Source organism: Salvelinus fontinalis, unplaced genomic scaffold, assembly GCF_029448725.1.
Source record: "Salvelinus fontinalis isolate EN_2023a unplaced genomic scaffold, ASM2944872v1 scaffold_0239, whole genome shotgun sequence".
NCBI lineage: Eukaryota > Metazoa > Chordata > Actinopteri > Salmoniformes > Salmonidae > Salvelinus > Salvelinus fontinalis.
In genome coordinates, this window is record NW_026600448.1 from 193,408 (window position 1) to 207,436 (window position 14,029).

At 50.6% G+C, this 14,029-nt stretch overlaps 1 protein-coding gene across 1 annotated transcript in view; it reads left to right on the plus strand.

The window, feature by feature from the left end:
* Positions 1 to 14,029, plus strand: part of LOC129844835 (serine hydroxymethyltransferase, cytosolic-like) — a 67,760-nt gene that overhangs the window by 32,546 nt on the left and 21,185 nt on the right. Inside the window, exon 4 of the mRNA XM_055912986.1 lies at positions 11,659 to 11,819. Coding sequence (XP_055768961.1) covers positions 11,659 to 11,819 — 161 coding nt within the window. The remainder of the gene's footprint in view (positions 1 to 11,658; positions 11,820 to 14,029) is intronic.

The following is a 14,029-nucleotide window of genomic DNA, read 5'->3' on the forward strand; positions in this document are numbered from 1 at the left end:
GTGGAACCAGACCATCTCAGTACAGCTCTGTAGGGTCTAACTTGGTGGAACCAGACCATCTCAGTACAGCTCTGTAGGGTCTAACTTGGTGGAACCAGACCATCTCAGTACAGCTCTGTAGGGTCTAACTTGGTGGAGGTGGAACCAGGCCATCTCAGTACAGCTCTGTAGGGTCTAACTTGGTGGAGGTGGAACCAGGCCATCTCAGTACAGCTCTGTAGGGTCTAACTTGGTGGAGGTGGAACCAGACCATCTCAGTACAGCTCTGTAGGGTCTAACTTGGTGGAACCAGGCCATCTCAGTACAGCTATGTAGGGCCTAACTTGGTGGAGGTGGAACCAGACCATCTCAGTACAGCTCTGTAGGGTCTAACTTGGTGGAACCAGACCATCTCAGTACAGCTCTGTAGGGTCTAACTTGGTGGAACCAGACCATCTCAGTACAGCTCTTTAGGGTCTAACTTGGTGGAACCAGGCCATCTCAGTACAGCTCTCTAAGGTCTAACTTGGTGGAACCAGGCCATCTCAGTACAGCTCTGTAGGGTCTAACTTGGTGGAGGTGGAACCAGACCATCTCAGTACAGCTCTGTAGGGTCTAACTTGGTGGAACCAGGCCATCTCAGTACAGCTCTGTAGGGTCTAACTTGGTGGAACCAGGCCATCTCAGTACAGCTCTGTAGGGTCTAACTTGGTGGAACCAGGCCATCTCAGTACAGCTCTGTAGGGTCTAACTTGGTGGAGGTGGAACCAGACCATCTCAGTACAGCTCTGTAGGGTCTAACTTGGTGGAGGTGGAACCAGACCATCTCCATACAGCTCTGTAGGGTCTAACTTGGTGGAACCAGGCCATCTCAGTACAGCTATGTAGGGTCTAACTTGGTGGAGGTGGAACCAGACCATCTCAGTACAGCTCTGTAGGGTCTAACTTGGTGGAGGTGGAACCAGGCCATCTCAGTACAGCTCTGTAGGGTCTAACTTGGTGGAACCAGGCCATCTCAGTACAGCTCTGTAGGGTCTAACTTGGTGGAGGTGGAACCAGGCCATCTCAGTACAGCTCTGTAGGGTCTAACTTGGTGGAGGTGGAACCAGGCCATCTCAGTACAGCTCTGTAGGGTCTAACTTGGTGGAACCAGACCATCTCAGTACAGCTCTGTAGGGTCTAACTTGGTGGAACCAGGCCATCTCAGTACAGCTCTGTAGGGTCTAACTTGGTGGAGGTGGAACCAGGCCATCTCAGTACAGCTCTGTAGGGTCTAACTTGGTGGAACCAGACCATCTCAGTACAGCTCTGTAGGGTCTAACTTGGTGGAGGTGGAACCAGGCCATCTCAGTACAGCTCTGTAGGGTCTAACTTGGTGGAACCAGGCCATCTCAGTACAGCTCTGTAGGGTCTAACTTGGTGGAGGTGGAACCAGGCCATCTCATTACAGCTCTGTAGGGTCTAACTTGGTGGAACCAGACCATCTCAGTACAGCTCTGTAGGGTCTAACTTGGTGGAGGTGGAACCAGGCCATCTCAGTACAGCTCTGTAGGGTCTAACTTGGTGGAACCAGGCCATCTCAGTACAGCTCTGTAGGGTCTAACTTGGTGGAGGTGGAACCAGACCATCTCAGTACAGCTCTGTAGGGTCTAACTTGGTGGAACCAGGCCATCTCAGTACAGCTCTGTAGGGTCTAACTTGGTGGAGGTGGAACCAGACCATCTCAGTACAGCTCTGTAGGGTCTAACTTGGTGGAGGTGGAACCAGACCATCTCAGTACAGCTCTGTAGGGTCTAACTTGGTGGAACCAGACCATGTCAGTACAGCTCTGTAGGGTCTAACTTGGTGGAGGTGGAACCAGGCCATCTCAGTACAGCTCTGTAGGGTCTAACTTGGTGGAACCAGACCATCTCAGTACAGCTCTGTAGGGTCTAACTTGGTGGAGGTGGAACCAGGCCATCTCAGTACAGCTCTGTAGGGTCTAACTTGGTGGAACCAGGCCATCTCAGTACAGCTCTGTAGGGTCTAACTTGGTGGAGGTGGAACCAGGCCATCTCATTACAGCTCTGTAGGGTCTAACTTGGTGGAACCAGACCATCTCAGTACAGCTCTGTAGGGTCTAACTTGGTGGAGGTGGAACCAGGCCATCTCAGTACAGCTCTGTAGGGTCTAACTTGGTGGAACCAGGCCATCTCAGTACAGCTCTGTAGGGTCTAACTTGGTGGAGGTGGAACCAGACCATCTCAGTACAGCTCTGTAGGGTCTAACTTGGTGGAGGTGGAACCAGACCATCTCAGTACAGCTCTGTAGGGTCTAACTTGGTGGAACCAGACCATGTCAGTACAGCTCTGTAGGGTCTAACTTGGTGGAGGTGGAACCAGGCCATCTCAGTACAGTTCTGTAGGGTCTAACTTGGTGGAGGTGGAACCAGGCCATCTCAGTACAGCTCTTTAGGGTCTAACTTGGTGGGACCAGGCCATCTCAGTACAGCTCTGTAGGGTCTAACTTGGTGGAGGTGGAACCAGACCATCTCAGTACAGCTCTGTAGGGTCTAACTTGGTGGAGGTGGAACCAGACCATCTCCATACAGCTCTGTAGGGTCTAACTTGGTGGAACCAGGCCATCTCAGTACAGCTATGTAGGGTCTAACTTGGTGGAGGTGGAACCAGACCATCTCAGTACAGCTCTGTAGGGTCTAACTTGGTGGAGGTGGAACCAGGCCATCTCAGTACAGCTCTGTAGGGTCTAACTTGGTGGAGGTGGAACCAGACCATCTCAGTACAGCTCTGTAGGGTCTAACTTGGTGGAGGTGGAACCAGACCATCTCCATACAGCTCTGTAGGGTCTAACTTGGTGGAGGTGGAACCACACCATCTCAGTACAGCTCTGTAGGGTCTAACTTGATGGAGGTGGAACCAGGCCATCTCAGTACAGCTCTGTAGGGTCTAACATGGTGGAACCAGGCCATCTCAGTACAGCTCTGTAGGGTCTAACTTGGTGGAGGTGGAACCAGGCCATCTCAGTACAGCTCTGTAGGGTCTAACTTGGTGTAACCAGGCCATCTCAGTACAGCTCTATAGGGTCTAACTTGGTGGAACCAGACCATCTCAGTACAGCTCTGTAGGGTCTAACTTGGTGGAGGTGGAATCAGGCCATCTCAGTACAGCTCTGTAGGGTCTAACTTGGTGGAGGTGGAACCAGGCCATCTCAGTACAGCTCTGTAGGGTCTAACTTGGTGGAATCAGGCCATCTCAGTACAGCTCTGTAGGGTCTAACTTGGTGGAACCAGGCCATCTCAGTACAGCTCTGTAGGGTCTAACTTGGTGGAGGTGGAACCAGACCATCTCAGTACAGCTCTGTAGGGTCTAACTTGGTGGAACCAGGCCATCTCAGTACAGCTCTGTAGGGTCTAACTTGGTGGAACCAGACCATCTCAGTACAGCTCTGTAGGGTCTAACTTGGTGGAACCAGACCATCTCAGTACAGCTCTGTAGGGTCTAACTTGGTGGAACCAGGCCATCTCAGTACAGCTCTGTAGGGTCTAACTTGGTGGAGGTGGAACCAGGCCATCTCAGTACAGCTCTGTAGGGTCTAACTTGGTGGAACCAGACCATCTCAGTACAGCTCTGTAGGGTCTAACTTGGTGGAGGTGGAACCAGACCATCTCAGTACAGCTCTGTAGGGTCTACCTTGGTGGAACCAGGCCATCTCAGTACAGCTCTGTAGGGCCTAACTTGGTGGAGGTGGAACCAGACCATCTCAGTACAGCTCTGTAGGGTCTAACTTGGTGGAACCAGACCATCTCAGTACAGCTCTGTAGGGTCTAACTTGGTGGAACCAGACCATCTCAGTACAGCTCTGTAGGGTCTAACTTGGTGGAACCAGGCCATCTCAGTACAGCTCTCTAAGGTCTAACTTGGTGGAACCAGGCCATCTCAGTACAGCTCTGTAGGGTCTAACTTGGTGGAGGTGGAACCAGACCATCTCAGTACAGCTCTGTAGGGTCTAACTTGGTGGAACCAGGCCATCTCAGTACAGCTCTGTAGGGTCTAACTTGGTGGAACCAGGCCATCTCAGTACAGCTCTGTAGGGTCTAACTTGGTGGAACCAGGCCATCTCAGTACAGCTCTGTAGGGTCTAACTTGGTGGAGGTGGAACCAGGCCATCTCAGTACAGCTCTGTAGGGTCTAACTTGGTGGAGGTGGAACCAGACCATCTCAGTACAGCTCTGTAGGGTCTAACTTGGTGGAGGTGGAACCAGACCATCTCAGTACAGCTCTGTAGGGTCTAACTTGGTGGAAGGAGGCCATCTCAGTACAGCTTTGTAGGGTCTAACTTGGTGGAGGTGGAACCAGGCCATCTCAGTACAGCTCTGTAGGGTCTAACTTGGTGGAACCAGGCCATCTCAGTACAGCTCTGTAGGGTCTAACTTGGCGGAACCAGACCATCTCAGTACAGCTCTGTAGGGTCTAACTTGGTGGAGGTGGAACCAGACCATCTCAGTACAGCTCTGTAAGTTCTAACTTGGTGGAACCAGACCATCTCAGTACAGCTCTGTAGGGTCTAACTTGGTGGAGGTGGAACCAGCCCATCTCAGTACAGCTCTGTAGGGTCTAACTTGGTGGAGGTGGAACCAGACCATCTCAGTACAGCTCTGTAAGGTCTAACTTGGTGGAGGTGGAACCAGACCATCTCAGTACAGCTCTGTAGGGTCTAACTTGGTGGAGGTGGAACCAGACCATCTCAGTACAGCTCTGTAGGGTCTAACTTGGTGGAACCAGGCCATCTCAGTACAGCTCTGTAGGGTCTAACTTGGTGGAGGTGGAACCAGACCATCTCAGTACAGCTCTGTAGGGTCTAAGTTGGTGAAACCAGGCCATCTCAGTACAGCTCTGTAGGGTCTAACTTGGTGGAGGTGGAACCAGACCATCTCAGTACAGCTCTGTAGGGTCTAACTTGGTGGAACCAGGCCATCTCAGTACAGCTCTGTAGGGTCTAACTTGGTGGAGGTGGAACCAGACCATCTCAGTACAGCTCTGTAGGGTCTAACTTGGTGGAACCAGGCCATCTCAGTACAGCTCTGTAGGGTCTAACTTGGTGGAACCAGACCATCTCAGTACAGCTCTGTAGGGTCTAACTTGGTGGAACCAGACCATCTCAGTACAGCTCTGTAGGGTCTAACTTGGTGGAACCAGACCATCTCAGTACAGCTCTGTAGGGTCTAACTTGGTGGAGGTGGAACCAGGCCATCTCAGTACAGCTCTGTAGGGTCTAACTTGGTGGAGGTGGAACCAGGCCATCTCAGTACAGCTCTGTAGGGTCTAACTTGGTGGAGGTGGAACCAGACCATCTCAGTACAGCTCTGTAGGGTCTAACTTGGTGGAACCAGGCCATCTCAGTACAGCTCTGTAGGGCCTAACTTGGTGGAGGTGGAACCAGACCATCTCAGTACAGCTCTGTAGGGTTTAACTTGGTGGAACCAGACCATCTCAGTACAGCTCTGTAGGGTCTAACTTGGTGGAACCAGACCATCTCAGTACAGCTCTTTAGGGTCTAACTTGGTGGAACCAGGCCATCTCAGTACAGCTCTCTAAGGTCTAACTTGGTGGAACCAGGCCATCTCAGTACAGCTCTGTAGGGTCTAACTTGGTGGAGGTGGAACCAGACCATCTCAGTACAGCTCTGTAGGGTCTAACTTGGTGGAACCAGGCCATCTCAGTACAGCTCTGTAGGGTCTAACTTGGTGGAACCAGGCCATCTCAGTACAGCTCTGTAGGGTCTAACTTGGTGGAACCAGGCCATCTCAGTACAGCTCTGTAGGGTCTAACTTGGTGGAGGTGGAACCAGGCCATCTCAGTACAGCTCTGTAGGGTCTAACTTGGTGGAGGTGGAACCAGACCATCTCAGTACAGCTCTGTAGGGTCTAACTTGGTGGAGGTGGAACCAGACCATCTCAGTACAGCTCTGTAGGGTCTAACTTGGTGGAAGGAGGCCATCTCAGTACAGCTTTGTAGGGTCTAACTTGATGGAGGTGGAACCAGGCCATCTCAGTACAGCTCTGTAGGGTCTAACTTGGTGGAACCAGGCCATCTCAGTACAGCTCTGTAGGGTCTAACTTGGCGGAACCAGACCATCTCAGTACAGCTCTGTAGGGTCTAACTTGGTGGAGATGGAACCAGACCATCTCAGTACAGCTCTATAGGGTCTAACTTGGTGGAGGTGGAACCAGGCCATCTCAGTACAGCTCTGTAGGGTCTAACTTGGTGGAACCAGACCATCTCAGTACAGCTCTGTCGGGTCTAACTTGGTGGAGGTGGAACCAGACCATCTCAGTACAGCTCTGTAGGGTCTACCTTGGTGGAACCAGGCCATCTCAGTACAGCTCTGTAGGGCCTAACTTGGTGGAGGTGGAACCAGACCATCTCAGTACAGCTCTGTAGGGTCTAATTTGGTGGAACCAGACCATCTCAGTACAGCTCTGTAGGGTCTAACTTGGTGGAACCAGACCATCTCAGTACAGCTCTGTAGGGTCTCACTTGGTGGAACCAGGCCATCTCAGTACAGCTCTCTAAGGTCTAACTTGGTGGAACCAGGCCATCTCAGTACAGCTCTGTAGGGTCTAACTTGGTGGAGGTGGAACCAGACCATCTCAGTACAGCTCTGTAGGGTCTAACTTGGTGGAACCAGGCCATCTCAGTACAGCTCTGTAGGGTCTAACTTGGTGGAACCAGGCCATCTCAGTACAGCTCTGTAGGGTCTAACTTGGTGGAACCAGGCCATCTCAGTACAGCTCTGTAGGGTCTAACTTGGTGGAGGTGGAACCAGGCCATCTCAGTACAGCTCTGTAGGGTCTAACTTGGTGGAGGTGGAACCAGACCATCTCAGTACAGCTCTGTAGGGTCTAACTTGGTGGAGGTGGAACCAGACCATCTCAGTACAGCTCTGTAGGGTCTAACTTGGTGGAAGGAGGCCATCTCAGTACAGCTTTGTAGGGTCTAACTTGGTGGAGGTGGTACCAGGCCATCTCAGTACAGCTCTGTAGGGTCTAACTTGGTGGAACCAGGCCATCTCAGTACAGCTCTGTAGGGTCTAACTTGGCGGAACCAGACCATCTCAGTACAGCTCTGTAGGGTCTAACTTGGTGGAGGTGGAACCAGACCATCTCAGTACAGCTCTGTAAGTTCTAACTTGGTGGAACCAGACCATCTCAGTACAGCTCTGTAGGGTCTAACTTGGTGGAGGTGGAACCAGCCCATCTCAGTACAGCTCTGTAGGGTCTAACTTGGTGGAGGTGGAACCAGACCATCTCAGTACAGCTCTGTAAGGTCTAACTTGGTGGAGGTGGAACCAGACCATCTCAGTACAGCTCTGTAGGGTCTAACTTGGTGGAGGTGGAACCAGACCATCTCAGTACAGCTCTGTAGGGTCTAACTTGGTGGAACCAGGCCATCTCAGTACAGCTCTGTAGGGCCTAACTTGGTGGAGGTGGAACCAGACCATCTCAGTACAGCTCTGTAGGGTCTAACTTGGTGGAACCAGACCATCTCAGTACAGCTCTGTAGGGTCTAACTTGGTGGAACCAGACCATCTCAGTACAGCTCTTTAGGGTCTAACTTAGTGGAACCAGGCCATCTCAGTACAGCTCTGTAGGGTCTAACTTGGTGGAGGTGGAACCAGACCATCTCAGTACAGCTCTGTAGGGTCTAACTTGGTGGAACCAGGCCATCTCAGTACAGCTCTGTAGGGTCTAACTTGGTGGAACCAGGCCATCTCAGTACAGCTCTGTAGGGTCTAACTTGGTGGAACCAGGCCATCTCAGTACAGCTCTGTAGGGTCTAACTTGGTGGAGGTGGAACCAGGCCATCTCAGTACAGCTCTGTAGGGTCTAACTTGGTGGAGGTGGAACCAGACCATCTCAGTACAGCTCTGTAGGGTCTAACTTGGTGGAGGTGGAACCAGACCATCTCAGTACAGCTCTGTAGGGTCTAACTTGGTGGAAGGAGGCCATCTCAGTACAGCTTTGTAGGGTCTAACTTGATGAAGGTGGAACCAGGCCATCTCAGTACAGCTCTGTAGGGTCTAACTTGGTGGAACCAGGCCATCTCAGTACAGCTCTGTAGGGTCTAACTTGGCGGAACCAGACCATCTCAGTACAGCTCTGTAGGGTCTAACTTGGTGGAGATGGAACCAGACCATCTCAGTACAGCTCTGTAGGGTCTAACTTGGTGGAGGTGGAACCAGGCCATCTCAGTACAGCTCTGTAGGGTCTAACTTGGTGGAACCAGACCATCTCAGTACAGCTCTGTAGGGTCTAACTTGGTGGAGGTGGAACCAGACCATCTCAGTACAGCTCTGTAGGGTCTACCTTGGTGGAACCAGGCCATCTCAGTACAGCTCTGTAGGGCCTAACTTGGTGGAGGTGGAACCAGACCATCTCAGTACAGCTCTGTAGGGTCTAACTTGGTGGAACCAGACCATCTCAGTACAGCTCTGTAGGGTCTAACTTGGTGGAACCAGACCATCTCAGTACAGCTCTGTAGGGTCTCACTTGGTGGAACCAGGCCATCTCAGTACAGCTCTCTAAGGTCTAACTTGGTGGAACCAGGCCATCTCTGTACAGCTCTGTAGGGTCTAACTTGGTGGAGGTGGAACCAGACCATCTCAGTACAGCTCTGTAGGGTGAACTTGGTGGAACCAGGCCATCTCAGTACAGCTCTGTAGGGTCTAACTTGGTGGAACCAGGCCATCTCAGTACAGCTCTGTAGGGTCTAACTTGGTGGAACCAGGCCATCTCAGTACAGCTCTGTAGGGTCTAACTTGGTGGAGGTGGAACCAGGCCATCTCAGTACAGCTCTGTAGGGTCTAACTTGGTGGAGGTGGAACCAGACCATCTCAGTACAGCTCTGTAGGGTCTAACTTGGTGGAGGTGGAACCAGACCATCTCAGTACAGCTCTGTAGGGTCTAACTTGGTGGAAGGAGGCCATCTCAGTACAGCTTTGTAGGGTCTAACTTGGTGGAGGTGGTACCAGGCCATCTCAGTACAGCTCTGTAGGGTCTAACTTGGTGGAACCAGGCCATCTCAGTACAGCTCTGTAGGGTCTAACTTGGCGGAACCAGACCATCTCAGTACAGCTCTGTAGGGTCTAACTTGGTGGAGGTGGAACCAGACCATCTCAGTACAGCTCTGTAAGATCTAACTTGGTGGAACCAGACCATCTCAGTACAGCTCTGTAGGGTCTAACTTGGTGGAGGTGGAACCAGCCCATCTCAGTACAGCTCTGTAGGGTCTAACTTGGTGGAGGTGGAACCAGACCATCTCAGTACAGCTCTGTAAGGTCTAACTTGGTGGAGGTGGAACCAGACCATCTCAGTACAGCTCTGTAGGGTCTAACTTGGTGGAGGTGGAACCAGACCATCTCAGTACAGCTCTGTAGGGTCTAACTTGGTGGAACCAGGCCATCTCAGTACAGCTCTGTAGGGTCTAACTTGGTGGAGGTGGAACCAGACCATCTCAGTACAGCTCTGTAGGGTCTAACTTGGTGAAACCAGGCCATCTCAGTACAGCTCTGTAGGGTCTAACTTGGTGGAGGTGGAACCAGACCATCTCAGTACAGCTCTGTAGGGTCTAACTTGGTGGAACCAGGCCATCTCAGTACAGCTCTGTAGGGTCTAACTTGGTGGAGGTGGAACCAGACCATCTCAGTACAGCTCTGTAGGGTCTAACTTGGTGGAACCAGGCCATCTCAGTACAGCTCTGTAGGGTCTAACTTGGTGGAACCAGACCATCTCAGTACAGCTCTGTAGGGTCTAACTTGGTGGAACCAGACCATCTCAGTACAGCTCTGTAGGGTCTAACTTGGTGGAACCAGACCATCTCAGTACAGCTCTGTAGGGTCTAACTTGGTGGAGGTGGAACCAGGCCATCTCAGTACAGCTCTGTAGGGTCTAACTTGGTGGAGGTGGAACCAGGCCATCTCAGTACAGCTCTGTAGGGTCTAACTTGGTGGAACCAGGCCATCTCAGTACAGCTCTGTAGGGCCTAACTTGGTGGAGGTGGAACCAGACCATCTCAGTACAGCTCTGTAGGGTCTAACTTGGTGGAGGTGGAACCAGACCATCTCAGTACAGCTCTGTAGGGTCTAACTTGGTGGAACCAGGCCATCTCAGTACAGCTCTGTAGGGTCTAACTTGGTGGAACCAGGCCATCTCAGTACAGCTCTGTAGGGTCTAACTTGGTGGAGGTGGAACCAGACCATCTCAGTACAGCTCTGTAGGGTCTAACTTGGTGGAACCAGGCCATCTCAGTACAGCTCTGTAGGGTCTAACTTGGTGGAACCAGGCCATCTCAGTACAGCTCTGTAGGGTCTAACTTGGTGGAACCAGGCCATCTCAGTACAGCTCTGTAGGGTCTAACTTGGTGGAGGTGGAACCAGGCCATCTCAGTACAGCTCTGTAGGGTCTAACTTGGTGGAGGTGGAACCAGACCATCTCAGTACAGCTCTGTAGGGTCTAACTTGGTGGAGGTGGAACCAGACCATCTCAGTACAGCTCTGTAGGGTCTAACTTGGTGGAAGGAGGCCATCTCAGTACAGCTTTGTAGGGTCTAACTTGATGGAGGTGGAACCAGGCCATCTCAGTACAGCTCTGTAGGGTCTAACTTGGTGGAACCAGGCCATCTCAGTACAGCTCTGTAGGGTCTAACTTGGCGGAACCAGACCATCTCAGTACAGCTCTGTAGGGTCTAACTTGGTGGAGATGGAACCAGACCATCTCAGTACAGCTCTGTAAGGTCTAACTTGGTGGAACCAGACCATCTCAGTACAGCTCTGTAGGGTCTAACTTGGTGGAGGTGGAACCAGCCCATCTCAGTACAGCTCTGTAGGGTCTAACTTGGTGGAGGTGGAACCAGACCATCTCAGTACAGCTCTGTAAGGTCTAACTTGGTGGAGGTGGAACCAGACCATCTCAGTACAGCTCTGTAGGGTCTAACTTGGTGGAGGTGGAACCAGACCATCTCAGTACAGCTCTGTAGGGTCTAACTTGGTGGAGGTGGAACCAGACCATCTCAGTACAGCTCTGTAGGGTCTAACTTGGTGAAACCAGGCCATCTCAGTACAGCTCTGTAGGGTCTAACTTGGTGGAGGTGGAACCAGACCATCTCAGTACAGCTCTGTAGGGTCTAACTTGGTGGAACCAGGCCATCTCAGTACAGCTCTGTAGGGTCTAACTTGGTGGAGGTGGAACCAGACCATCTCAGTACAGCTCTGTAGGGTCTAACTTGGTGGAACCAGGCCATCTCAGTACAGCTCTGTAGGGTCTAACTTGGTGGAACCAGACCATCTCAGTACAGCTCTGTAGGGTCTAACTTGGTGGAACCAGACCATCTCAGTACAGCTCTGTAGGGTCTAACTTGGTGGAGGTGGAACCAGGCCATCTCAGTACAGCTCTGTAGGGTCTAACTTGGTGGAGGTGGAACCAGGCCATCTCAGTACAGCTCTGTAGGGTCTAACTTGGTGGAGGTGGAACCAGACCATCTCAGTACAGCTCTGTAGGGTCTAACTTGGTGGAGGTGGAACCAGACCATCTCAGTACAGCTCTGTAGGGTCTAACTTGGTGGAGGTGGAACCAGACCATCTCAGTACAGCTCTGTAGGGTCTAACTCTGCGATGTGTTTGTAGGCTCCCCTGCTAACTTTGCTGTGTACACGGCCATCGTGGAGCCTCATGGGAGGATCATGGGTCTGGACCTCCCTGATGGAGGTCACCTGACGCACGGCTTCATGACGGACAAGAAGAAGATCTCTGCCACGTCTATCTTCTTTGAGTCCATGCCCTACAAGGTAAACAACTACAACATGTCCATGCCCTACAAGGTAAACAACAACAACACGTCCATGCCCTACAAGGTAAACAACAACAACAACAACATGTCCATGCCCTACAAGGTAAACAACAATAACAACATGTCCAATGCCCTACAAGGTAAACAACAACAACAACATGTCCATGCCCTACAAGGTAAACAACAACAACAACATGTCCATGCCCTACAAGGTAAACAACAATAACAACATGTCCATGCCCTACAAGGTAAACAACAACAACAACATGTCCATGCCCTACAAGGTAAACAACAATAACAACATGTCCAATGCCCTACAAGGTAAACAACAACAACAACATGTCCAATGCCCTACAAGGTAAACAACAACAACAACATGTCCATGCCTTACAAGGTAAACAACAACAACAACATGTCCATGCCCTACAAGGTAAACAACAACAACAACATGTCCATGCCCTACAAGGTAAACAACAACATGTCCATGCCCTACAAGGTAAACAACAACAACAACATGTCCATGCCCTACAAGGTAAACAACAACAACATGTCCATGCCCTACAATGTAAACAACAACAACATGTCCATGCCCTACAAGGTAAACAACAACAACATGTCCATGCCCTACAAGGTAAACAACAACAACATGTCCATGCCCTACAAGGTAAACAACAACAACATGTCCATGCCCTACAAGGTAAACAACAACAACATGTCCATGCCCTACAAGGTAAACAAAAACAACATGTCCATGCCCTACAAGGTAAACAACAACAACATGTCCATGCCCTACAAGGTAAACAACAACAACATGTCCATGCCCTACAAGGTAAACAACAACAACATGTCCATGCCCTACAAGGTAAACAAAAACAACATGTCCATGCCCTACAAGGTAAACAACAACAACATGTCCATGCCCTACAAGGTAAACAACAACAACATGTCCATGCCCTACAAGGTAAACAACAACAACATGTCCATGCCCTACAAGGTAAACAACAACACCACGTAGAGAGACGCGCGGAGCCAACACCCCTCAACACCTGATTGGCTGATTTAAATGATGTGGTGAAGGGCTGGATAGGACGGAGGTACTGTGCTGTCCTCTTTATTGACCTATCGAAGGCTTTCCGTGTTGTAGACCGAAGGTCTAAGATCGTCTGCAGTCGGTCTGGATCAGGACTCATTTTATTGGTTAGAACAGGTACGTCGGGTTTCTGGGTCGAGAGCTTCAAGTTCCTTGGTGTCCAAATCACTAAGGACTTAAAGTTCCCGATGTATTCCTTTTAAATCCCCAGAGTATTTCCTTTAGAATCCCCAGAGTATTTCCTTTAGAATCCCCAGAGTATTTCCTTTAGAATCCCACCGAGTATTTCCTTTAGAATCCCCCCGAGTATTTCCTTTAGAATCCCCCCGAGTATTTCCTTTAGAATCCCCCCGAGTATTTCCTTTAGAATCCCCCCGAGTATTTCCTTTAGAATCCCCCATAGAATCCCCCATAGAATCCCCCAAGTATTCCTTTAGAATCCCCCAAGTATTCCTTTAGAATCCCCCAAGTCTTACTTTAGAATCCCCCATAGAATCCCCCATAGAATCCCCCATAGAATCCCCCATAGAATCCCCCATAGAATCCCCCAAGTATTTCCTTTAGAATCCCCCAAGTATTCCTTTAGAATCCCCCATAGAATCCCCCAAGTATTTCCTTTAGAATCCCCCATAGAATCCCCCATAGAATCCCCCATAGAATCCCCCAAGTATTTCCTTTAGAATCCCCCAAGTCTTCCTTTAGAATCCCCCATAGAATCCCCCATAGAATCCCCCAAGTATTTCCTTTAGAATCCCCCAAGTCTTCCTTTAGAATCCCACATAGAATCCCCCATAGAATCCCCCATAGAATCCCCCATAGAATCCCCCAAGTATTCCTTTAGAATCCCCCAAGTCTTCCTTTAGAATCCCACATAGAATCCCCCATAGAATCCCCCATAGAATCCCCCAAGTATTTCCTTTAGAATCCCCCAAGTCTTCCTTTAGAATCCCCCATAGAATCCCCCATAGAATCCCCCAAGTATTTCCTTTAGAATCCCCCAAGTCTTCCTTTAGAATCCCCCATAGAATCCCCCATAGAATCCCCCAAGTATTTCCTTTAGAATCCCCCAAGTCTTCCTTTAGAATCCCACATAGAATCCCCCATAGAATCCCCCATAG